General features: G+C 37.7%; 2 protein-coding genes across 7 annotated transcripts in view; one reads left to right on the forward strand and one right to left on the reverse strand.

Moving 5' to 3' along the window:
• Positions 1–4,196: 4,196 nt before the first annotated feature.
• Positions 4,197–27,000, reverse strand: part of LOC149552405 (succinate dehydrogenase assembly factor) — a 31,158-nt gene continuing 8,354 nt past the window's right edge. Inside the window, exon 2 of one of the 6 annotated variants that reach the window (XM_089787955.1) lies at positions 4,197–4,408. Coding sequence is in view for 1 of the 6 variants with exons in the window: in XM_089787957.1 (XP_089644083.1) it covers positions 4,915–5,010 (96 nt within the window). In the remaining 5 variants the exon portion in view is untranslated. Of the gene's footprint in view, positions 4,409–4,549; positions 5,011–27,000 lie in introns of those variants that run through there. The other 5 variants (XM_089787954.1, XM_089787953.1, XM_089787951.1 and 2 more) reach the window with 5 other exon arrangements.
• On the forward strand, positions 23,459–26,256 carry LOC149552406 (uncharacterized). The gene is made up of 4 exons (XM_089787949.1): positions 23,459–24,663; positions 24,802–25,098; positions 25,221–25,619; positions 25,746–26,256. The coding sequence occupies exons 1-4, from the start codon at positions 23,530–23,532 to the stop codon at positions 26,130–26,132; spliced, it is 2,217 nt and encodes a 738-aa protein (XP_089644075.1). The 5' UTR covers positions 23,459–23,529; the 3' UTR covers positions 26,133–26,256.

Genomic DNA, 27,000 nt, shown 5'->3' on the forward strand with positions numbered 1-27,000 from the left:
ATCAAGGAGTCACTAAAGACCATCGGGGAAAGATGCTAGGAGAATCACATCATCAGCGAATAGGAGAATGGAGATCAACACTTGATGTAAGTAACAACCATCACCAAGGAGCGAAAAATCACGAAGGAATGCCTCAAGCTCATTGATGTAGATGCCAAAAAGAGTGGGGGAGAGAGGGCAGCCATTTGACCCCAATAGTGCTCTGGATAGGGTCAGAGAAGCCATGTAGAGTCCTGAATTTGCCCACAAAAAACTTGTATAACCTCATAATTAGAAGGAACATTTTCGAATTAGAAGGATCATTTCTCATAGGTCATTCCTTTAGGGTCTGTTTGGTTTGTGGAATCTTTTCACTTCAAATTAATTGCACTTGTTAAGTTCTTCAAAAAAGCTAGTAGAATCCAGAGAATGAAGTCTTTTCAATGGTGGTAAATTGATGAATAGTATAAGTGGGTGTTACACACAATGTTTAAATAAGGATAAGTTCTCAACTATTTGTAAGATACAACTTCTCACATCATCTCCCCTTACCAATGTCATTGTTCAAAACTCAACTCCTTAAACATCAAGCACTCAAACTTTGATCAGTCCATCAACTATTGATCATATTGCAAAGTCCAACTTTTGACCTCAATCACAATTTTGTATCACACTCATCATGAGACATCTTGTCCACACCCTTGGGCTATTCAAACACGCTATTTTACATCCTTAATGCCCATTGGCAACTGCCATCACTATCAACATGTAGACGATAAAATGTAACTTTCCCTCTCTCCCTACCAACCCACATTACATCTTTTCATTTATCCAGTCCTTGGATCAACCCTTGACCCTTCAGTCCTTGACTCTCTTTAGGCCTAAGAATGTTACTTGTGACATACCCTTGAACTAATATTTGATACTAAATCCCCAATAGCATCCTTAACTTTGTCAAACTTATGACAGTCAACAAAACATGTGGAACATTCACCTATCAAACTATAAAATGTACTCCCCCACTCTTAAATCAATAGGGACACTTACTCCCCATAGACTGACAATTGCCTTACCTTGGATCACCAAACAAATAGGATTCTTACACTCCTAATGCTGCTAGCATGACAATCACCAATTATACTTGTAAGATAATCACTTAAACTATATATCTTTGTGTCTTCTCACCATAATGCATTGAGACACCCTTGGCATTCTTTTATGGCTCTGTCCACACCCTTTATATACATCCAAGTCATCAAATATAGCTTCTCAAGTAAAAGTACCTTATTACTATCCTGCCTAAACAATCTCTGTCAACCTTTGTACCTTCAATGGTTTTAACCTTGTCACTGACTTCCAAATCTTATGAATTTTTTTTTAAAAGAGAGGTTATTGTCAAAGTTTTGACGACTATTCATCGATCTATTGACTCTAGTTGTCATCAATGACATGGCAACGTCATCAGAATCTCATAGGATTTCGACAATGTTTTATTGATGTTTCGACGAGGCCTATCATCGATGGCATGGCAAGCTCATCGATAACCACCACTAATCGTTGAAGTTTCAATGCTTGCTAGTTATAGTCTAACGTCGCCTCCTAATAGAGATTGGGCTCACTTTCGACAAGATTGTTCGTCGATAAATAGACAACCTCGGCTATCGTCAAAATTTCAACGAAATTATAGCAATGGAATGTTTTGACCATTGGCGATTGAGGAATCGACCAACACTAATCCAAAAATAGGAGCAAATTTACTATGACAATACATCATATAGTTATCTCAGTATCATTGCTCAATACAGAAGCAACAACTCTTGGTGCACTAGCTTTGTGTCAAGTGACATGTAAAGGTAACATGTTTGGTACATTGTGTGAGTTACTTGGCAGCAGCATGGTGGCACCTTGTCAAAAGGAGTGTAGTGCAATCAGGCCATTGGGTGTGGCAGTTACAACATCAAAAACTCATGCCCATATAGGTTAAACAAACTCTACATCATAGCTTCGACATGAAATTTCTATTTTCTAACTTCTTCAACATTATTGTTGGTGTCTTAAAAATCCCACAAAAATGAATGTGCATTGTGCAATTTTGTGTGGTTCAAAATGTCTTACATTGGGTTTCGCAAGGGAGGGCGCCTTAGGCTTTGCCTTGGGAACTCGTGGGGGTGTGTTGCTCCTTAACCCCATTGTGGGTGTTGCCCTAGACCCCCATTTAATTTTTTGAAGTACACCAGAATTATGATTTTGCACAGTACAAGTCTTTGTCTACACTCTTGTCAGCAATCTCTACGTATTATTTGATGTGTAGATGTTGCCTGTAAGACAACTTTTCTTTTGGGGGGTGGTGTAGTAACTGGATGATGCCTATTGCTATGTTTGATAATATTGACAATGTCTTAGTCATCTATATTAATTTTGTTGTCACTTTCTAGTAGTTGCATCAGTTGTACTGATATGTTTCTAGATTCGATTGTGTTAAGATTTTTACCACCAACGTTTCGAATCACACTACGTGATCCATCATCAGGATGAAGAGCAAGAGATGCAAGAATCAACATATTGTTTCTTGCATCTCTTGCTCTTCATCCTGATGATGGATCACGTAGTGTGATTCGAAACGTTGGTGGTAAAAATCTTAACACAATCGAATCCAGAAACATATCAGTACAATAGAATGGATTGTGGAAATTTGTTCTTTTTAGTTGCATCAGTTGTTTGACACTAGTGTTCTCCGTTGTGTATCATCAAAGAAGGTAGTATGGTATAGTCGGTTGAACTTGAATCCTTGGCTATCTCCGGTTTCCTTCTCTATAAATGATCCATGAATGAATAAAGATATATTTTACTCATGTATCTGGAATGCAGTGTCATCTTTACTATTATTTCATAACTATTAGGTGGCTTCTTATCAACATTCCTCCAACATAAAAACAAATTAATGACTTCCCACCCCATTTTGCATATATTTAGTATTATAATGATGCACCCTACACCGTTATCAAAGCCGATCATCATGCCCAATGACCAACCAATTTCCTTTTAAGGTAGGAAATCAGCTAATAGAAAGATGATTAGGAAAACACTGGTCCATGTGCAAATAAGAGAAAAATTAAAGCCTTTGATTGGTGTGGACCTTCATTATCCAGAAAGAACATCTGAGTCAACAAAGAATTTCCCTCCATACAGATTAACCCCATTATCAAATAAGTTACAAACAACATCTATAGTGGAATGGAAGAAAGAAGAGATATTGAACACGTTCCAATGATGAGAAGCAGCTGCTATGCAAAAAGACGAACAGGTCCACATTATCAAGTGACAATTTTCTACAAACATCTTAATTTGCACCCAATGTTCAAATTCAAGAAACCATCTAGGACTGATTCCTAAATGGTAATGTTGAGATTAAATTCTTTATTAATCAGAACCAAAGCAGTAAGAAGCCTTTAAAAACCTATTACACCAATATTAGTTTATCCCAAGTATGATAACAAATTCCATTTCTGGACATCCAACAATGCAATTGCTTGCACGCTGCACAAGAAAACAGACACATACTAGACCGCCCGTATTTTGCAACCAAACTACTTTCGAAAGTGATTAACGATTTTACAATGACAAGGAAACTATAGGTTTGGTAGGCATTACTATAAAGTGTGCCCCAGCATTCCCAAAATAAAAACTTGGAACCCATGTTATATTCTTCAAGCATTATATCCTTTATTTTCCATATACCTCCACATTTCAGCCTGTAAATTCTTACCCATGTCATATTCTTCAAGCATTTCAACCTTTATTTTCCATATCCCTCCAGAATTCAGCCTGTAAATCCTTGTCAGAAAGCTACTACTTGAATAAGGTTTTTGAAATGTCTTTAACTTTATATTTTTCCACTATTCATTTTGGCAAAAGAATAAATCCCCTGCATCCTCGCATTATCATGTTTTAAGTTAATATTCTTCCTTAGCAATTTGTAACACAATATCCCAAGGACCCAATGGGCCCTTGGTTCAGCCACCAGATCATAGGATAAGTCAGCTTGATTATTGGTTTATTCATAGTTTAAACTTTATATTTTTCCACTATTCATTTTGGCAAAAGAATAAATCCCCCGCATCCTCGCATTATCATGTTTTAAGTTAATATTCTTCCTTAGCAATTTGTAACACAATATCCCAAGGACCCAATGAGCCCTTGGTTCAGCCACCAGATCATAGGATAAGTCAGCTTGATTATTGGTTTATTCATAGTTTAAACACTCAATGTATTGTCCTCGTGTTACCCCTTTATGTATTATTGCACACATCCATCAGATTTTACAGCATGATTTCAGGATTGACTCATCCATAAGATTCTACAGCATGATCTCAGGATTGATCTAACAGACAGGATTTCTGAAAACCAGCTTTGCCTCAATCTTTGATATCTGAATTCATGCAATAACAGGTGGTATTCAGAAATACTATGTAGCCTTGGGCAAATGCTAATAGACAGCACACAAGCCTGCAATAATGTTACGTATGATAAAGTAATAAATGGTACTACAATTTCCCATAAGTTTAAAATGTGATAAAAAGAAATAATTGTGATTGTCATTATATAATTTTACCATTAAATATAAAATGCAACTGTTTCTGGCATACCAAAGTGGAACGGCCTTTGAAAGGCTTAGATTCAAGGGCTAGCACGCAGCAATATTAAACTACATACATGTGTCCAAACATGCAACTCTTATTGTGTAATAAAAAAGAAATGTAACAAAGGGAAGCACAAGGCTTCATAAAAAGATACTGTATCTCTTCTTTTGGCATCTAGATATATGGTGCCTGAAACCCATTGTTAGCTGATATCAAGTCCCTCAGATTTAGTTATTTTCAATTGTATAGAATGGCAAAATAGTCCAAATAATTTGTACACTCACAAGCTGCTCTATTATTGAAACCCATTTGTCTGCAGGACATATGTGTCATATAGTCCCCTGCATTTCTCCCAGCGAACTGTTACCCTTGGCTTGCAAAATGAAAGCTGCTGTCAGTCAACAATTGGGCAATTGATGCAATCATAATCAGTAAATTTAAAAAGAATGGATGATTTCAAACAAGCGCTGACATTGTCCAGTCATGTAAAAGCTTCTTCTATTTAACAATTATAAGAGAATGGATGAATGATTTTTAAAAAGTGCCCTCACCGGATAAATCGATCCTGCCAATTGGAATAGAAGAAACTGTGGGAGATTAATCTAGGAAAAAGATAAAACAAAAAACCCTAATAAAACTAGGATAAACAAGAGAGTACCCAATACCTATTTACTGCCAGTGGAATTAAGCATAGGAAAGCAATAACCAAGCAAGGTAAAACTGGAAACCCACAATAAAATAATGTAATTGGCTCTTCATAGTTACACAGGACGCATACATGGCTCTTTAAAGTTACACTGGAACTGATTACTAAATAAAGCAGTAGGTTATAGAAATCCTGTATTCTAGGTCTAGAACTCATGATTGAACAAAAAACCAACCACACATGCAAAAACTTACAAATTACCAAAAAATGAAAAACATTAAACCCTGAGATTGAAAGGCAACAACTCCTAATGCAGCCTCCTTCGGAGGAAAAAGCGATTGTCATCACTGGTGAGAACGAGGGGGAAGTGCAGGTCAAAAATAGGATAAAGGCCTGGAAAAATTTCAATGTGAGGACTGCTACTATGGGGATTTTTAGGGAAGCTATGAACCTTCAGATCCTGGTGGACAACCTGGAGTAGCCTAGGTTCAATGAGTTCATAGACCCAGCTATCCTGGCCATCTCGGACAACGCAAGGGAGACTGGAATGAACCTTCTGAATAATGCCCGCAAGGAACTAACAGCTGCATCTTGCCTTTGTGAAATCATCAAAATAACAGCTCCTGTTGCGCCTTATAATGATAGCATTTTGAAGGAGGTCATTCAGTTGATTGTGAACAACTTAGGACTACATGATGTTAAACAACCTACTTTTGGTAAGAGGGCAAAAATCCTGGAACTTATGGCACAAACAAGATTTTATATCATCATGTTAGATCTTGGCTGTGACAACATGATTCTACAAATGATACAATGTTTCTTAAGGGAATACAGGAAACATCAACCAGAGAATAAAAGACCTTGCATCAAAACTATCATGTCATTAATCCTTGATGAGAACGATGGCATATGCAAACAAGTAAAATCAGATTTGCTGGCTATGTGGAGAAGGGATAATATACTCTCACCTATGGCATACAAGCTTGTGGAGGAGCTAATTGAAGATAAGTTGGACATGTTCAAAGAGTTTATGACTGAACTTGAGATGATTTCAGCAGGCATACAAGTTGAGGGATCTCCAAAAAAGAGCAAGAATCTAATGAGGAGGGAGTAGATCTGTTTCACATGTCATCATTCTTGGACACTTAATGAAATACAGACTAGTAGTGGGGATGATAATAATTTTACCTTTTTAACCTTACAAAACAACACAACTAATGGAGATGACATAAATTCAAGAATTGACAAAGGTTCGGAACATTTAAGACTCTACATTGGTGATTTAGAGATTGAAATCGACAAACATTATATTACAGATCGTCAAAGTGAGGATATGTTAGATGATTTTAAAGAGATCCACCACTCTGTACCATGCTACCCTAGCTACATAAACTAAAATGGTGTTGACATGGGGCCATCCTTTAAATAAGCTCTTTCACGTTGATGCAAATTCGAAGGCAATATACAGATCAAGTTTGGTATGTAAAGCTTTTGTACGATATTCTATGACTCTTAATTCACTTTCAGCATGTCATGAGGAATCATTTAATGACATAGCAACATTCTTGCCCTTGCACACAAATCTATCAAACAGGGAGTTTGAGACATATGATGAGTCATGTGTCTCTTATATGTGCAACTCACTTATGCATGACAATGATACCAAACAAAGATTGCAATCAAGGATGATGGTTTGGGTGACCAATCAGAAAATGCTCTTCATAATGACAAAGATAAAAAAACAATAATTGAAGGAACAGTTGAGAGTCGCTGAAATATGATTGTTTCAGCCTTGGTGAGGTATGCTGGCACTCATAGGATTGGTGAGGATTTTCACATGAAGGCACAAAGGGAAAAGAGGCAAATGGGAATAGAAAGAGATTATTATGTTGCTGATTTACAAGGGTTTAAAGTAGCATTGGAATCTTTGAAATCAGATTATTTATACCTACTTTCAGACAGGAATGCCACTTAAAGGTTGCTGAAAATTATGTTGGTCAATTAAGAGGAAAAGAGGATGAGATTAATAAGCTCAATAGGGAGCTTAAGGATGCTCACAAGACATTGGATAATGCACGGGTTGCTCTTCATGAAGCAAAAAATCATATTGTTGTCACCAAACAATCTAGGGAACAAGAGGATGAAGGAAGGTGTGAGTTTTTCCAAGAAGTGATTAAGGATTTCGATAGCATTCGGCAGACTTATGGCTTGGGTAGCTGCCCCAAGAGATCAAGTAACAAAATTTTGGGTCATATTAAGCTAGTAGATAACTCCTTGCTTGAGGTTGATGCTGATTGGAAATTCGATAACCCACATTTTGAATTGGAGAAGATCATACTGATTTTCGCGACGAAGATGAGATTGATTGCAGGATTTGGGACCCAATTGTAGTTCCTAGCAGTGAGTTTGGTTCATAGGATTGGTGCAGTGATTCAATTTTCAGGTTTAACACTGATTCTCATTCTCCAATCAGTTTACACATGGTTTCATTTTCTGACTTACACATGAGTTGGATAGATTCCTTGCTTCACCAACTAATTAGATCTTGTTTGAGGATTATGATTTGATCATGGGGGATAGATTCTTTGTCGATTCTTTGCTTATTACAACGTCATATCCAGGTGTGTTTCAGATTGATGACAGAATGTATAGCCTCTCTGCACCCTTGGTACTGATTTCAGCTATTGAGTAGTTTGATTCCTTCATTAGTAGTTCAGGATGGACAGTTATCGTGGAGTTCAGTATCCATTTCCATGGGAGATCACTCATAGTTGGAGAGTTGTCCAGTACTAATAGCTCCTTGAGACATATCTTCTCATATCTGATGATCATGATAATATAGTAGTGTAGGATTCCAGTATTGGTATGATTGACGTTACTTCAGCAGCGTATTGATGAGTGGCTACACAATTTTGGGCCTGGGGCAGTTTTAATCAGAGTTGCGCAGCGATGATGGGTGTAGCAGTAATGTTTAGATTGGGCTACAACCATACTTGCAGATTTATATGGGATCCTGGCATCGAATTGCTTGAGGACAAGTAATCTTGAGGAGGGAGGACTTTTAATGTCCCCTTTTGAGACATCAAGGATTCTAAAGTCAACTTCATGAAACATTTAATCTGGCTTCTGAACAGCTTAATGCAGATTTATAAAATGGTCAATTTAATATTAAAGGGGCTTTAATAAAGAGATGAAATGACAAGATGACAAGGAGACAAGGTGGAGGAAGCTGAAGAGTCATGGCATTGGACAATAAAAGGAGGAGAGATGGTTTCATTTGGGCATACTTGGATATTGATTTGGTTTGAAATTTCTCTTGGGGAAATTAGGAAGCTTTAGCTTCTTTCAAGAATCCAAGGACGCAAACCCTTAGGTCTTTTGGGTGGATTGGATGTAGCCCCAATTTATCTGCTATGGTGAATTTGTGATGGAGTTCACAGTTGCTTTTCATGTTCTTTTCTAGTCATCCAATCTGACGGTTATCACTGTTTTACGATTGGATATTTATTGTATTGCTGGTTTATAATACAATAATGATTTCTGGAGTTTTTGCTGGTTATTAATTAGTTAACGTTGCTGGTTATTTCTGGTATTTGCTGGTTGTTATTACATAAAATTCTGATTTATAATTCTGAAAATTTAATTGAGGAAAAATTGGAGAATATCCAACTGGGAAATTACATATATGGACAACTTTGCTAGGCCTTTTCAAATGCCACTTTGAGTTCAGTGCATAGGCCATTAAGTATAAGAGAGTGTTTAGTTTCTCCAATCCTTGTTAAACAATGGGACTGCTGTGCTCATTATAGAACTTGAGGTAGTGTGTTTATGTTGTATAGTTACCTACAAGTTTGAGAAATTCCTTCTTGTAGGTCTAAAATAGTGCATGTGATGTGGTGATTGTAGATATACATCTCTACATATCTTTTGCATCAAGTACAACTTGTTTCATTTAGTTAATTTTGCTAATGTCATTTCGTGCATTATTCATGCCATGCATACAAGAAAGGGTCCAAAAATGATGTTTGTAGGCAATGGCAACCATCTTCCCCACTACCCTACACACATTGACCACATCTGTAGTGACCTGAACCACATTATTAGAGACAACCTCCTCTATAGGATCTTAAAGGATTTGAAATAAAGCCCTGCATCCTGGGATGCCTTATACATTCAATAACCTTAAGGAAGTAAGGGCCCTCTATTCATGCCATCATGATATGGATGGGTGAATGCTGCTTGCGCACCCATTTGTGATAATGCTGCATCAGCTTGAGACCCATGTAGTCTTTAATTACTCCAAAAATGTTCATTTTGGAGTAGCTCTTATTTAAGCAGTGGTCCTTAGTTTCATTTTATCTAATGACAGATATGAAGGTCTCACATTTGTCACATTGTCTTGTCCTTAAAATAAAAATAGTGGGCTACATGGAACGGAATGCGATTGACAAAGAAGAATTTGCCAATGGCATCACCTGCCTCATCTTTGAATGTTGAACAATTTTACTAGTAGTTTGGGAGCTTGAGATGAACGTGTGACTCTAACCCCTTAGGATTTACTACATTAGATACACAAAGAGGAAGTTTAGCCATCTAGAAGTGTCAGTAGTGTTCTGTGTCATGGTAACAGGTGGCGTGTCGTGCTCCTCACCACCACCAAACAATCTCTATAAGCCTACTCTCTTTTTGTATTGAAGTACTGCATGCCTCAACACCTTTGCTAGAGTCGTGAAAAAGATGTGCATTTGCTCTAATGATGCTGCCATAGAATTCAAGGGCACAAAAATGACATTTTCGTAGTTGACTATCCTTTGTATTGGCTGACTTATCTGAAAGTAACTTTGAAGCAAATTGTTGTGAAGGGGCCTCCTTATTCATTGAACGTTTGGTAAATTCTTCCAACTCCTTGGAAGGGCAAATGATATTTGGCACTCCTGATTGAACTAGCTTCTCTTCACTTTGGCGCAGCATCTCATGATGACTGTACAAGAAATAAAGTTTGTGGTCTAACTTTGCAATACACAGTATAGTGCAATGGCTGAAAACACAAAGATTTTGCTTCTGGTTTTTACTTACTTCAAGTTCAGGTTGGATTAACTACACAAATAGAGGGTAACAAAAGTTGCAATCCTTTTTCCTTTAACCTTGAGTTGTTTGTTTGATGATTTAGTAGCCTAGGAGTGAAAATATATTTTTTATCAAGCATTTAGTTTTTCAAATAAGGTTTTTGTTTCTGTTTTTCCTTGCTTCATTCTACATGAAGTCTAGAAGCAAGGATACACAAAAGGTGCAAACCTTATTTAACGATTTTAGTATCAAAATTAGAACTAATACTTAGAATTTAGAATATCTAAAAGTAAAAATGTTTATTAGTTAAAACTAAAAGAGAAATCTATTTACTTCTATACCTTAAGCCTATAGAGGTGCATAAATAAAATATGAAGCAACTTAAAATTGAAACTAAGTACTAAAAGTAACATTTTTTTAACCCTAGAAACAATATTTATAAATCCTAAGAACATGTACAAATTTGAAACATTAAACAACTATTTGATAACCATAAACTTTGGGGGCAAAAACTACATCATTTTTTCATTGCTTAGTTATTGGTTTGAGTTCAATTCGAAATATGAGTTTGAAGAACCGGTTCACCGGTATGGCAAACTTTTGGAAAGGTTTTTGGGTTTGTTTGGGTTCGTTCATACAAAAACATGTAAAAATTATATATATACATATTTATGAAGCCTAGAAGCATAGAGTATCATAAAATTTCTCTCTGAAGCGGATGAACTAGGATTCTTTGAAGACATGACATGCAAACAATTAAAATAAAATTTAAATTATGCATCTTGAATCTTAGAATTTCTAGCAATTTATGAAGACAAAGGAAACTAATAACAATTTTTTTAGACAAAGGAAACTAATAACAATTTTTTTAGAAAGGAAACTAATAACAATTTAAAAAAAATTAAACTTACTTGTGATATCACTTTGATTGCAAGAGGCTACAACATTTGGAATCTTTGGACATGGAACTACCACCAACTATGAGCATCCTTCCTAAACCGATGACGAAGGGCATCATTACTTAAATTTTTTGCATCCACAAACTGTATGAACTCGTCTGTAATCAAATCTCACATTTCATCATCAGGAAAGAGTCTTTGAAATGCTGCCTTGTATCCATCAGACACTTCTATGTCTCTATAGTGTGGTAGCCTTCTTGGCAGATCAGTATATTGGGTGCTATAGTATTTGGGCGTCAATACATAGGCAAGCAAATGTACAGGAGTGGTCATTTGGTTCCATCTTTCTACAACAATTGCTTACAATTGTTTGAAGGTGGTCTCTTTAGGATCTTATTCCTTTTCATTTACAATTTGCTTGATCTTCTCAAGCATTGAGTCTATGCCATCATAGATCTCTCCAAGGCAAGGCCTATCCATGTTTGCGTACCTAAGCATGATCATAATGGGTGCGGTGAGCTTAATGAGATATTCCACATGTTCCCACCATTTTTCATCCAATATCCTCTTCCTTATTTTGGTTGCCCTCTCAGTATTGCTTTGCCTTATATGTTCCCACCATTTCCCAATATCCTCTTCCTTATTTTGGTTGCCCTCTTAGTGTTGCTTTGCCTCCATATAGCCCAATTGTTGCTGATTACCATATTGGTAAGTGCCTCTTTCACTTGCATAAGTCATCTCAAGACCATTACATTTGATGCAAAATGTGTCTACATAAAATAAATTGATCAAAAACAATACAATTATTAGATACATACTTGATAAAAGAATACATATTATATAATCAAAAAATAAGAAATTGTAAGATACTATTTTTTAAAATATTAACTAACTTGAGTTCAAGTTTACTTACCTTCAACAACTCCAAACGTGAGAGCATTCTGAATATCCCTTGAGTTGTGGTGGTTTGTGATGAACATCTAGATGTCCTCAGCTTCTGCATCATCTCATTGATCCACTCAATACTCCCAATCTTTTGTAGCATAACATTGAATGAATGAACTGCACAAAGTGTCCAAAAAATATGTTGGTATCTCTCTTCAACCAACAAACCAGCAACTCTACGATTCTTTGTGTTGTTTGTTATGACTTGGACAACATTTATTGCACCTGAATACCCTGCAGGTGCTGCATTAGCACTTTCAACATCTGCTTGAAATATGGAGAGCAAACAAGATTAAAAGAAAGCCCATTTGCATACAAGCATCTTGTGACATCAATGTCTGCGATTCCCCTACTCTGATTTTGAAATGCAGTTTCAAGTGGTCCCCTTCTTTTGTGTCGAATGGGTGCTTCATTTTGAGAATCAAGAGCAACTGAAGTTGTAAAGGAGGGGTGATTTTCTTTCACAACATCTGGGGTGGATTTCATTCCTTTTGCTCTTTTCTTATTTTTATTGCCTTCAATGGCATTTTGTCTTAAGTTCATCTCTCTCTTCAGCTCGCTCATGCTCTTCAATATATTTTAATACTAATGAATTTGGCACATGTGCATTTTTCTTTCCAGGAGATTTCTTCACTCCTCTACTAGGGTATCCACACAAATGTCCCACCACACGATAATATGAATTGTTTCTTTCTACATCACAACCTCAATATTTCCAATGGAAACCACCACCTCCTAGAAGAGGATGTATAATATCCACATACTTCCACAAAGGAGAATCAAATGGGGGTTCTATTCTTTCTGGGATATTGGCATTGCTTACTAAGGAAGATGTAGATCCCTTTGAAGCTCCTTTTCCAATAAAAAGAAATTGTGTACATATTGACATATTGTTATTGAGAATAAAATTTTAGCCTTTAGGGAATATAATAGCTAGATCTTATTGGCAATGAAAGATATTTGAAAAAAAAAGCTTAAAGTAAACATTAAAAAAAAAGCACAATAGAACAAGAACTTATCTCTTCCTGCCATTGTAAGCTTGCAAAGATGTAGCAATGAGACACAAACACTTAAATATAGCTAACAATCGAATCATCCAACTCCTCCTTGCACAAACTTACTTTTGCTCAATCACCTATTTGCTCACAAAATCACCTATTTGCACACCACAAATGATGTTAGAAGCCAAAATAATCAATTTACTTTCACTTTTTAGGGCTGTAGAACTCAAAACAATATCAAATTTGTTATAGAAAATGCCTTGAAACTTGTTTGTCCCCGAAAATTTGCCTGGGTTCACACCAAATATAATTTGGGCAGCTGAAATTTGCCCGGGTTCAAATTCCTAGACTGGTTTCAAATCAGTCCGAAGACAATCGAACCCTGTTCAAACCTGGGCCGACTTGGACCAATATTTCTAACTGGTTCGAACCCAGTCATGGTTCTAGGGGCAAAACCACAAACCTAGGTAACTAAGGTTCATTGACATTCAAATTTTGTTTATTTGAAATTACAATAGTAGCAAAAATGATTCGGGGAAAAAATGACAAACCAAAAGTATAATTTAAAAAAAAAAGAAAAGGAAAAATCTAAAAAAATCTGAGAAAAAGTTGGATTACAAAAACTTAAAAATTGTTCAAAAAGAGAGAAAAATCACTTAAAGAAAACTGAAGGGTATTTCCATAGCATAGAGATATAGGGAGGAAATAAATTAGAAGTCTAACCAATGACCTGTAGAAAATATATTATGTTTAGATTCATATTGGTAATTACATAGGCAACTATTCAGTTTAACTTCTTAAGAGGGTAATCACCAAGGACATTGAATAGTTGTCTTAGCTTGGTGTCAAATACTAGCTAAGTCTATCAAGTATTAGACAACGATTGAGCTACTATTAGGAATTTGGTAGAAGTGGAATTCAGTTTAAGTGATCTAAGACTTCCATTGTGATGGAGGCAAGGAGTTTTTTACTACTAGTTCAATACTTGATTAAGCTTATCGAATCATATCCCACAGTTGCAATGATTTATACTCCATAATTGCTATTCATAAGTCCTTCATATGGTGTAGAAATCACTGAAAGACATTTTTAAAGTTGAAGTAAAAGATTAGCAAGCCACTAGTTTTGGCAATTCCTAGCTTGCAACTACCATTTTAGGTGGAGACAAATGTTAATGATTATATGTTGGAGGTGGTTTTATTACAAGTATGTAAGCTTGTTTTTATCATTCAAATTTATTTCTTGGAGCACATAGGATATATTTTCTCATATAATCAATTGTATGACATTGTCTAAGCAGAAAATAAACATATTAGTTATAAATTAAAAATCACACACACACACACACACGGATATATAGATTTTACATTATTTTTAATTAATGAGTTATTAAAATTTTAAAGTTATATCTATAAATTTTACCTTATTTTTAGCTTATGATTTTTTATATAAGTTTTAATATGTATTAATAGTCTATTTTAGTTTGGATGTGTGGAACTTTTTTTATGAGGGTTTGGATGTGTTTGGATACATGCACATGTGTGCACATAATATACAAAATTGGAAAATCGAATCATTTGATAGTATGATATTTCATCATTGATCATTGCCAAATGCCAAAGATAAATATAAAATGCCATTTAATAGTTCAAATATATAATTATCAAATTATATTTTTTTTAAATATAAAAAAAGCAAATAAAAACACTAAACTTTAATTTAAAAAACATAATTTTTTAAAAACACTTCGAGCCATTCACCGCCTGAGGCTCTTCCTGGTCATCCAAAGTCCATAATTTTATTGCTCCATTGTCCCCTACTTCCCGGATCTGATACGGCCCGACCCACTTAACTTTGAACTTGCCCGGTTTGATCTCATTCCGGCCGTCGTACTTCAATACCCACTGTCCGGGCTTAAACCTGTTTAGCTTCAGGTGCTTATCGTGCCATGCCTTTCGCCTATTCTGCGTTACTTCAGTTGCCCACTGTGCTAATAATTGCTTCTCCTCCAACCTGTTCAGTTTATACAACTGCTCCCTTAAGCTCTCCATGTCGCCCAACTTGTTTTCTAGTGCTATCCGCAGGCTTGGTATCATGAATTCTGCTGGTACTACGGCCTCCTATCCGAACATCAGTTGAAACGGCGTGTGTCCTGTTGTAACTTTATACGCCGTGCGGTAAGCCCACAGAGCAGAAGGTAATTTCTCCTCCCAATCCTCCCCTTCGACTGCGCAAGATTTATATATAATTGATACCAGGATTTTGTTGGTAGCTTTGGCCTGTCTGTTTGCCCTTGGGTAGTATGGACTTGATAGCGAATGATAAATTTTGAACTCCGTTGTAAGCAGTCCGATGACATGATTTACAAAATCTCCGCCTCTATCACTCGTTAATTGTAACGGAATGCCGTACCTGGTAATTATTTGTTCATAAATAAACTTTGCTGTACTTACTGCTGAGTTGTCCGGTAGTGCACGCGCCTCCACCCATTTAGTCAAGTATTCCGTCGCAACAACAATGTAACGGCACCTTCTAGTTCTGCTTGTCTTCAGAGGTCCTATAAAGTCCAAACCCCACTGTTCAAAGAGCTCCTAAGCATGAGAAGGATTCAGAGGCATGAAGTCTCTCTTCAAAGGTTTCCCAGCTCGCTGACATGTATCGCATGCAACAACCCATTCCCTGGCGTCATTGTATACTGTTGGCCACCATAATCCTGCTAGAAGTATCTTTCGTGTTGTTGTGTCCGGCCCCATGTGTCCTCCTGTCGATCCTTCATGTGTTTCCTTCAATACTCGTGGAATTTCTTCCTCCAGGACACAACACCTCAGGATCTGATCGAGTCCCATTTTATACAACAATCCATTAATCAGCTGAAATGTTCCGCTCCGTAAAACCAACTTCCGTCTTTCATTCGGTGGCATGGTATTTGGAAACTATCCTGTTGACAAGTATTTGCTGGTGCTTGTATACCACTCCGGTAGTGCAGCAATCTGAAACAACTGTGCATCAGGAAAGTCATCATTTACACCGTCTGTCGGTTCTCCTGTTCTGATACGTGACAAATGATCCGCACTTACATGTTTCTTTCGTGGCCGTACAATGATCTTGAAGGTAAACTCCTGCAACAGGAGTAACCATCAACTGATTCTTCCTTGAATGACTGGTTTGTTGATCATATACAACAAGGCCTGATGATCGACATAGAAGACAAATGGAGTAGCCAGCAAGTAATGTTGAAATTTCTGGACAGCATAGACCATCCCCAATGCTTCCCGTTCAGTTGTACTATAATTTTGTTCAGCTTTTGATAGCAACCGACTGGCGAAGTAGATCGGGTGATCCAACCCGTGGTTTCCTGTTTGCGCGAGAGTTGCTACGATTGCATAGTTCGATGCATCAACATGCACATGAAACTCCTTATTCCAATCCGGGTATGCCAAAATAGGTGTTGTAGCCAGTCGTACCTTGAGTCCTTCAAATGCTTCATCATGTTCCTTCTCCCATCGAAACGATTCTGTCTTGCAAGTTAACCTATCCAACGAATATGCTATCTTGGCAAAAATTTTGATGAAACGCCTGTAATACCCTATATGCCCGAGGAAAGATTTTACCTCTGTCACATTGGTGGACAACTGCATCTCCAATATGACTCGCACTTTGTCCGGATCTGTCTTCAGTCCCTCTTTACAGACTATGTGTCCGAGCAACCTTCCGTGTGGAACCATAAATCTGCACTTCTTTGGGTTCAAGGCCAAGCGCGCACGGCGGCACCTTTCCATACACTCGCCTAATGCTGTCAGATGTTTGTCCTCCGCACTGAACACTGACCAATCATCCAAAAATGCCTCAAAGTTTCCGAGAGACATCTTATCAAAAATGTGTAGTATGATCCGCTAAAATGTCGCAGGCGCATTGCACAGACCGAACGGCATCCAATTATAGGCATACACCCCATTTTCTACGACAAATGTCGTCTTTAGTTTATCCTCCTCTGCAATTGAAATCTGATTGTAGCCGGAAAAACCATCCATAAATGAGTAGATCTCGTGTCCCGCTACCTCCTCCAGGATGTTGTCTATGAATGGAATCGGGAACGGATCCTTGATGGTGACTGCATTCAAGCATCAGAAATCAACACATATTCGGATCTGAATGGAGTCCTTCAGTGAGATCACTATCGGGGATACCCATTCACTGGTCTGCACTTTGAAAATAATGCCAGCCTCTAGCATCCGATTGATTTCCTCCGTAACCCGAGCCGCATAATTTTTGTTCATTCTGTAGGGCCTCTTTCATACGGGTATTGCTCCTTCAATCAACTAAATGCGGTGCACACACAATTTCGGCGGTACGCCCTTCAAGTCCTTATACGTCCATGCAAAGACATCCTTATACTCTAAAAATATCTTGAATGCTGCTGCCTTTAGTACTAGGTCCCAGTTGTCTCCCACCAATATGTTCCGTGGTTCCGCTTCGTCTCCCAAATTCATGGTTTGCAGCATGACTTCATTGTATTTGATGGGTTCCCCTTTAGTGAACTTATGTGCCGAGGTCACATCGAGTGACGCATCCCCTTCCTTCATTTCAATAAACTCCTTTGGAAATTCATCAGTATTGTGTTCTTCTATTGTCAGTACGTTGCAGGTTGGAAACAATTGATAATCCTCTATCTGCCAATGGTAAAGACCATTTACTAAATCCAAATTGTCATCTCCTTCCAGTCGTAGAACTCCCTCCTAATCTGGTTCCATACTTTGCCCCTTTTCATCCTCTTCTCCTTCAGAATTTGACAATAGGGCTTCTTCCCCGACCATCTAAGTGTGCACATCGATGACATACTTCCGGCATTTGCTTTCGAGTGATAAAGTATTTTTCTTCCAATCGTGCTTTGCTCTTGCTTGTATCAGCCACCCCCGACCCAAAATAGCATCATACCCTTTCCGCCTGAGAGGAATCACAACAAAGTCCAACAGGAATGGTTGTGTTCCAATTGTCATTGGTTGCGCTGTGAGTATTCCCAATGGCTTGATTTCATGTTGATCGGCTGTTAACAGCTGGAAGGTAGGTGGCCATAATGTCGGCTGTCCCAACTTTTTCCAAGTATCCTCTGGTAGCACATTGACACCGGATCCTCCGTCCACGATCGTGTCCGTTAGCACAGTCCCGAGAATGCCCATTTCAACAACCGCCGGATAGCGTCCGAATGAAAGAGCTAACAGCATCGGGTCTTCTGCACTTGTACCTCCCTGTTTCTCCTTGTCTTGTTCTACGGGTTGCTTAGCACTCGGGACTATATTTGTGAGGGCCGTACGGAGTTGAGGCATAGTGAGCAACAGATCATTTATCCTGACTGGTATCTCAGCTTGCAATATTTGTCGTACAATGTTTTGTTCTGCATAGTTCCGTACGGAGGTACTTGGCGTGTCCTTCAAGTGTGCCATTTCTACCTGTGTTGATTTTTGGATCTCTGCCCGTGCTTCCTCCAGTCTCTTCTTTTCTTCCTCTGGGTCAGGGTATAGCTTCGCCTGCTTCCGAGTGATTGCCAGAACTTCTTCCTCATCCATCCCGACAATAATCAAGTTGACTCCGAACTTCGGGCACTTAGCATCGTCATGATCGCCAAGTCCACACCATCGGCATAGCAACTTCGGTGTGTTCACCGTTGTGCACTCTCAAGCGAAGTGACCCCACAGATTGCATGCGCAGCATTGAACAATTGGCCGACCATTTTCATCGTACTGAATTCGACTCCTTCCGCCATTATTGTTGTTGCCGCTATTGTTGTTATTGCCATTGTGGTTTTGACCGTGCCGGTTATTTCTGTATCCACCTGATGTGGCACCTTCTGTACTTGTGTTCCCGTTCCCTTCGGACGGAGATGCCTCCTGTGTCAGGAACACTTGCTGTGGTGTTCTTGTTTTCAAATTGAAAGGGCATTCCTTTACCGGGTGTCCCATAATCTGGCAAATCTCACAAAATTGATCTTTCGGGCATGATCCCTTCGTATGGCCTTCTTTCTTGCATTTTGTACACCATAGGTCATTGCCCTTGGTCTCCTTGCTCATTTTTTGAACTCCTTCATCATTCAAAGCATGTCCTTCTGGAGGGCATGCACCTTCTTGTTGCTTCCCTCGTCATCGTCGCTACTATCTTCTCCTAAAGGCTCATCGTCATCTAAATCCGATGAGCTGGTCTTCTTCTTTGTCTTCTGGTCACTTTCGAGGTTCATTGCCCGATTGTACGCTTCAATGTATGTCGATGGTGGCACGATCTTCATCTTTTTCCGCAGCTTCAGGTGAAGGCCTTCAATGAACCATCTTTTCTGGAGCCCATCTGCCAGTTTATTCTCTATTTTACTGATTAAGTCCTTCAACCTCTTGGCGAAGACCCGTACTGTTTCATTCTTCTTTTGTTTGGTATTGAATATCTCTACTACAATTTCATTATCGTCGCGCAGAAGTTGAAATTCTGCTATGAACTCCTTAATGTTATCCCAACTATTTCACTTTTGTGGATTAGTATCAGTAAACCAATCAATCGCAACACCCCATAGGGTAGTGGGAAATTGTCGGATCCATTCATTTGTATCTGTTATGCCATTTGCCCTCCAGATGGTTTCACATGTTTTACAATGTCGAATGGGATCAGCTACTTCATCAAATTTAGGCAACTTTTCCTTCGGACCTGCCATTATCACTGTATGCTGAGGGTTTTGTTGTGTACCTGCGTTGTTTTGCACTCCCGCGCTGTTTTGAGCACTCGCGTTGTTTTGAACACCCGCGCTGTTCTGCACACCCGCGTTGTTTTTTGCTTCCGCACTATTTGGTGAAGAAGAGGGTTCGTCAACCGAAGTTGTTCGTTCCGGAAGTATATCCCGGACGAAGAGGTCACTCCACGCTCGTGCTCCTTCGGCACTTCGAGCCGTGTGAGTCGATCTCCTTCCATCAAGATTCTCTTCCCGTGGCGTATGCAAGTTCAGAAACTCCTCCCTCGCTTCTTTCACCAAATCAAGCCGTTGTCGAGTCTCCTTCAACAATCCTTCCGCGCTCTTGTTTCCGTCAGCAATCTTCTAAAATCTCCTTCGACGCTCTGTCTACTGAGCCACAATTAAATTTTCCTGCGCAATGCGTATGTCATCTTTTTCCTTCAGCTTATTCTTATCTTTGTTCAACTGATTCGGCATTTAATTCATATCCGCCTGCCTGCGTACCAGGTTCATCGGGCAACGGTGCCAAATGTTTACCGCATAGGTTAATTAAGAATTGCACACAGATAATGAACACGAACACGAACAGCAGAACTCTTCTTATTATTATTCGCATATGCCAGAACATTACATTATGCTTCCATGATAAGATCCCATGATTACAATGCTTCCCGAAGGGGTTATAAATACTTTCCGAGGAACTTCCCGAAGGTATCCGTCGGCCAGATACATTATGTCCGCTACAAACTATTTTCCCATCGGCTACATAACAAGAACTTTCCCAAAGGTACCCATCGGTTGATACAAAAACCTTTCCGAAGGGTCCTATCGGCTAATACACAATTTCTACCGAAGACAGATGTTTCTAAAAGAAACAATCGTGAACTAAAAATAAAAAATAAAAAGTACCTAATAGACTATAGATTAACTGAGATGACCATTCGAAAAAATTGTAATACTCTCCCTTTACAGTCATTGGCAAACTGTCGTCTTTTGGTCACAACTTCCAAAACAATTTGTTGCTATTGAGACCTTCCTTGGATTTACAAAATCTTAATAACCAAGAAGCCCATCTAAAAAAACAGAGAAGGGTGTCCCTTCTTCAAAATGCTTTTCAACAAGAGACAAGAGCTTGCCACTGACTTTACCATTGTGATGAGTTTACTAATAGCCCTCTCAATATCAGCAAAACATTTTACCAGAAATCATTGCAAAACATCTAACCTAATGTTGGATAATGGAGCTTCTCTTCCTTCAAAATAGAGACAAACATTGAGAATAGCTAGCACGATTTTAAGAAAAATTTGGCAAACCCTCCAACCTTTGCACATGAGCATGATGCCCCAAAATAGACTACAAAAAGCCAAAAAAATTTAGGAGAAAAAAGACTAGACACAATTTTTGAGGTTAAAAATCGATCAAAATCAAACAACAAAATCTGAAACACAGTTCAAATAATACAAAGCTTTGTTTTTAGGAAAAATGATAAAACCCAACAAATAATTTTGAAGGAAAAGTTATAAACCCAACAAATAATTTTTGAGGAAAATTTTATAAACCCACTAGATAAATTTTGAAGAAAAAATTATAAACCCACCAAATAATTTTTTAGGAAAAAATTAAAAACCCAATAAAGAAACCTTCATATGGAAAAACACAAGACTTTGCATGGTAAAACACATGCAAGAACATGCAACTCACAAAAAGCACATGCAAATACATACAACCTTTGAAAGTTTGAGACTTTTGCTCAAACCAAGAAATTGAGCAATCAAAACCATTGACCAAGGTTGCGACTTTAGCAAAAAAATTCGAAGACAGACAACAAATTTTATAAAATACCTCCAACAATTTTCTTTTTCAAAAATCGAAAAACAAATTTATGAAAAATAATCAAAATCAAAAGAGGCTCAAAGTTTCCTTTAAAAAATCGCCAAATTTTATGAAATCCCATCGACCCACTTTGATACCATGTTATGGTAAATCAATATTGTTGTTGTATTAAACAAAGGAGATTAAAGTTCCTTATATAAAATTAAAAAAACAATATGTGAACTAAAGACAAATAGAAACTATCTAATAACCTAAAGATTATCTAAGATGACCATAAAAGAAATATTATGATATTCTAATAGGCTTTCTTTGATCTCCCACTATAAATCATTTGTTAAGGCCCTTATATCATGGTTAATCAAAGTAAAAATCTATCTCTCCTCTACTGGTTGAGAGGTCATTTTCTCTCCACTAAAGTTGTCTTTGATCTTGATCTATTGGTTGTAATGCCTCCAAAAAATGGGGTCTGACCTCATTGTCCAGATTCAGCAGTACATGATTAAGGCTAGTTGTTAATCATTAGTACTATAATGTCCCCTTTCGTAAATGCCTTAGTTTTTGCGCTAAATCACAAATTCCAAGGAGAACGAGAAGTAGAATAGACTCATGTACTTGCTTGAGATCCTCCATATTAGAAACTTGTTGAAACATAATCCACAAAATAAATCTTTCTTATTAAAGACAAACAAAGTGGATTTGATGATTGTTTGCTTGATCTTGTGTTGTCCTCAATTTTGACATCACAAAATTGAGGCAACACTACAGAATTTTCTCATGGACTCGTAGGCGCATCCTCTTTGTTTTAACGCATTGATGAGCCATTATGAAAACAATTCATTATCTCCAAATTGTTCTTTGTGTAGTCTTGTTTATGTGTTTTTTTGAAGGTTTTCCGTCAAGATTATCCCAATTGTTTGTTGGTAAGAGTTTTTCTTCTCACACTGCAAACACTCAATTTTTGGTAAACTTTCATGTCTTTTCTTTTTTTTTCTTTGTGTTGTAAATAGTTTTTCCTTTTGTTGTTTCCTAACGTGAAAAACCCTTGGAATTCCGCTCGATTCCAACTAACTTAGGTCCAAATCAAAGTTGTCTAACTCAAGTTATACAGAAAAAAGTGGGGTTTTTCAAGTCAACTACATATTTTTATTAAGAACCTCATAAAAGTGGGTTTTTTTTTTGCTATTGCATGATATAAAACTATATTATCTAAGTTACCGGATTCGCACCCTGGAGCTCGGGTCCGGGTCCGGATTCATTCGGGTCCGGATCCGAGCCCGGGTCCGCGACCGGTCCGGGCAGGGTCCGCATTTTGGCCTGCGGGTCCTCCCGGGTCCGTGCAAGCACGGACCCGGGAGGACCCGCAGGCCAAAATGCGGACCCTGCCCGGACCGGTCGCGGACCCGGGCGAATCCGGGCGGACCCGCGGCAGGTGGGGCCAAAAAGTGGCCCAAAAAAGCAATAAAATAATGTTTTTTTCATTATTTTTTTTGCCAAACCCTAAAGTAAGGCCTATTAGATGCATTTCATTCATCTAATCTCTCATTTGCTTTGTCATTTTGCTCTCTCATTTTGGTGTGGCCATTTTGCAAGTTTGAAGAGAAGGTTGTAGAGATTATTTGTGGAGTTTCAAATCCTTCAAATAATCAGTGTTGAGTGTTCCAGGTATGCATTTGATCCTTCCTTTTGCTTCTTTCATAGTTTGTTTTTAGTTTTTTAAATTTTTTATATTTATTGTTCTAAATTTTTATCAAGTTTTGTATAAGTTTTGAAATATTTTTTTAAATTTGTTTTTATAGATTGCAAGAATCCAAGAATGAGTAGTCAGGGTTCAGTGGGTGGGGTGGGATCCCAAAGATTTAAAATTGATAAAGGCTCTCCTTTGTGGAAGTATACAACAAGAATTGAGCAATGTGCTGGTGGGGGAGGGTATATATGGAAATGCAATTTTTGCCAAAACCAATATAGAAGCTCCTATTTCCGGGTTAAACATCATTTGATAGGTCCACCAGGTCAAGGGATTTCCATGTGTGAGGGGCCCCCAGAGGGAGGTAAAAAAGGGTTGTCAGCTCCTCAAATAGCAGGCATGTTAAAAGAACAAGAAGAGGCTGATAGGTTAGTGTCAAAGGTAAAAAAAGATAAGTCAAAGCAAATACCACCAACACCACCCTCTCAAACAATTAGTAAACCACATCCCTTCCTACCTACCCCATCTATGGATGAAGATGAAATAGAAACACCCGCATCCCGCAAGAGAGGCCCATTAGATACGGCATTTGAAAATGACAAGAGAGAAATTGCTGATATAAAGGTTGGGCGTTGCCTCATTACAAATGGTGTTTCATTCAATCTAGTGAGATCCCCTTATTGGAGAGAGATGGTGAAAGCAATAAATGATGCACCTCATGGTTACCAATCCCCTGGATATGAAAAGTTGAGAACCACCATATTGCATAAGGAGAGAAAGAATGTAGAAAACCTCCTCAAACCAATAAGAGATTCTTGGATCCAAACGGGGGTGAGCATTGTCTCTGATGGATGGAAAGATTGCAAAAACCGTCCTTTAATAAATGTGATTGCTGTTTGCCCCAAGGGGGCAATGTTTTTGAAGGCGGTTGATTGTGAAGGGCAAGTAAAGGATGCAAATTTTATTGCCCAACTTCTCATTGAATCCATAGAGTCCGTGGGAGTTGACAATGTTGTCCAAGTAATAACGGACAATGCTAAAGTTTGTAAGGCTGCAGGTGCTTTGGTAGAAGCACGATATGAGCATATCTTTTGGACACCATGCACTGTCCACACCTTGAACTTGGTGATGAAAACAATGGGCAGCCAAATTGAATGGATGAAAAATGTGTATGAGGAGGGTGAGCAGATCCAAATGTTTGTGACAAACCACCATATGTCACAAGCAATTTTCAGAACTTTCTCCCGCTTGGAATTATTGAAGGTAAATTTTAAACTTTATTTAGCTTCATTTATCATATTAATTTTTGTGTCATACTTTACAAAATTTAATACATATTCTTAAATTTTTGTGTTATCAACTTATCATATTAACTTACAATTTGAATTAACATGGTAATAGGTTGCTGAAACAAGGTTTGCTTCACACACAATCGTCCTTAGACGACTTGTGAGGGTGAAAGAGGCATTGGGTCAAATGGTTATTAGCAACAAATGGGGTGGATGGAAGCAAGCTGATACAGAAAAGGCCAAAACTGTAAAGGATTTGATCTTGAGTGATAATTTTTGGAATAGGGTGGAATATGCATTAGAACTCACCGAGCCCATCATGTCTATGCTTCGGTATGCCGACACGGATGAGCCTTGTTTGGGAAACATATATGATGCCATGGACTCTATGCTAGAAAGAATGAAATCAGTAAGTTTAAATTTTTATACAATACTTTATCCTTGTTTATTGAGAGATTTTGATTTTTGATTTTAATTAAGTTATTAACACTACATCAAGATAACTTACATGTACATCATTTGACATCCCAGGTCATTCAGAGGAGAGAGCAGGATCCTGATACCTTGTACACTAAGGTGGAGAAAATTGTTCTACATCGTTGGAACAAGATGACTACACCTTTGCACCTCTTGGCATATGCACTTTCTCCTAGATATTATAGCAGTGAGATACTTGCGATTCCTGGTAGAGTGGCACCATATAGAGATCCTGAAGTTGCTGCTGGGTATAAGAGGGCACTTAACAGGCTCTTTAGTGATCCTGATGTGGCATCAAATGTTAGGAGAGAGTTTGTTGATTTTGTCTCAAGCAAAAATGCAGAGCCTGATGCAATCAATGACCAAAGTAAATTGGATGCCATTGGATGGTGGTACTTACATGGGGAAAGTTACCTGTACCTCCAACCTCTTGCCATTAAGATCTTGTCACAAGTATGTATTTAATTTTTTTTTCCTTTTCTTATGGCTACTTAGCTTGTCGAATTAGCACTCTTAAATTCCTATTGTATTGTAAAATTACTTAGCTAATTTTTTAAAATTTGTTGGTTGTCTCTCTAGGTTGCAAGCTCTTCTGCTGCTGAGCGGAATTGGAGTACATACTCCTTTATCCACTCAGTGAAGCGTAACCGGTTGGGTTCAAAGAAAGCAGAGGACTTGGTATTTATTCACAACAACTGGCGCCTCTTATCACGCAAGGATCCAGGATATAAGAAGGGACCAGAGAAGTTGTGGGATGTACTACCTGAGACTTCTAACTTGGATATGACTGTCCAAGATATATCTAGAATTGCCTTGCTAGATGTTGAGGAGGACGAGGAGGAGGATGTGGCTGCATCTGGGGCTAGTGGAACCGGTTTGGGTTCCAATGATGTGGAAAATGTCAATGATATAGATGAGGATGAAGCCATTGATCCCTCATATTTTGATGACCCATTTGACCCTTGAAGGGCATTTGCATCTTTGATAAACTATGTTTAAACATTTGTCATTGACTCATTGAGTCATTTATGATTTATCACTATGTTTCACAGTTTCAAACTTTATTAAGTCATAATTTATTATCTATCAATCTGATGAAGTAGTCTATGTTTTGAAATTCCATTTTGCATTTTAGTAATTCAATGTATGATTTTATTTACAACATTAGCATAGATTAATGAGTGAGTATTTAATGTTTATCTTTGACATTTGGCATTGATCAATAATCAAGTAACATTGATATAGTCATACTATGGAATGACTTAGTTTTACTTTTACAACTATATGAGTTTATATTTTTTTTGCATATATATATATATATATATATATATATATATATATACACACACTAACGAACCCACCCACGAACCCAAATGGGGAAAAAAAAATTGCCCGAACCCACGAACCGAACCCCGAACCCGAACCCGTCCCCGAACCCGAATCGGCAACTTAGTATATTATATATTTAAAGTGGATTTTGTGATCCATTTTACAATTTGAACTCATTTTGAATTGATTTGACCATAATTTTTTATGTTTTATGAGAATAGCTTATTTCTAGACTATTTTAATTGGTCATGTTACTTTATTGAAAACTATAGTTAGATATTAAATATAATTACATGAGACAACTTAAGTGTGTAGAGTGGGATTTTTATTTTTATTTCATATTGCATATATCCACATGCAAAATACTTCATAAAAATCCACTCCCAATAAATTATAAGTCCCTGCATTAATTCAAATGGACTTTTTATATGCAATAACACGTTTTAATGTGATAAGTAGGTTTTTAATGTGTATTTACATATTTTAAACTTATTTAATTAATGCA

Source organism: Cupressus sempervirens, chromosome 6 (genome assembly GCF_028749045.1).
Source record: "Cupressus sempervirens isolate cs-2001-9-10 chromosome 6, ASM2874904v1, whole genome shotgun sequence".
Taxonomy (NCBI): Eukaryota; Viridiplantae; Streptophyta; class Pinopsida; order Cupressales; family Cupressaceae; genus Cupressus; species Cupressus sempervirens.

Bases quoted from the DNA above. Each gene is read 5' to 3' on its own strand.
- LOC149552406 (XM_089787949.1), top strand. From the start codon at position 23,530: ATGAGTAGTCAGGGTTCAGTGGGTGGGGTGGGATCCCAAAGATTTAAA. The intron at 24,664-24,801 runs GTAAATTTTAAA...ACATGGTAATAG, and splicing joins CCCGCTTGGAATTATTGAAG to GTTGCTGAAACAAGGTTTGC. The intron at 25,099-25,220 runs GTAAGTTTAAAT...TTGACATCCCAG, and splicing joins TGCTAGAAAGAATGAAATCA to GTCATTCAGAGGAGAGAGCA.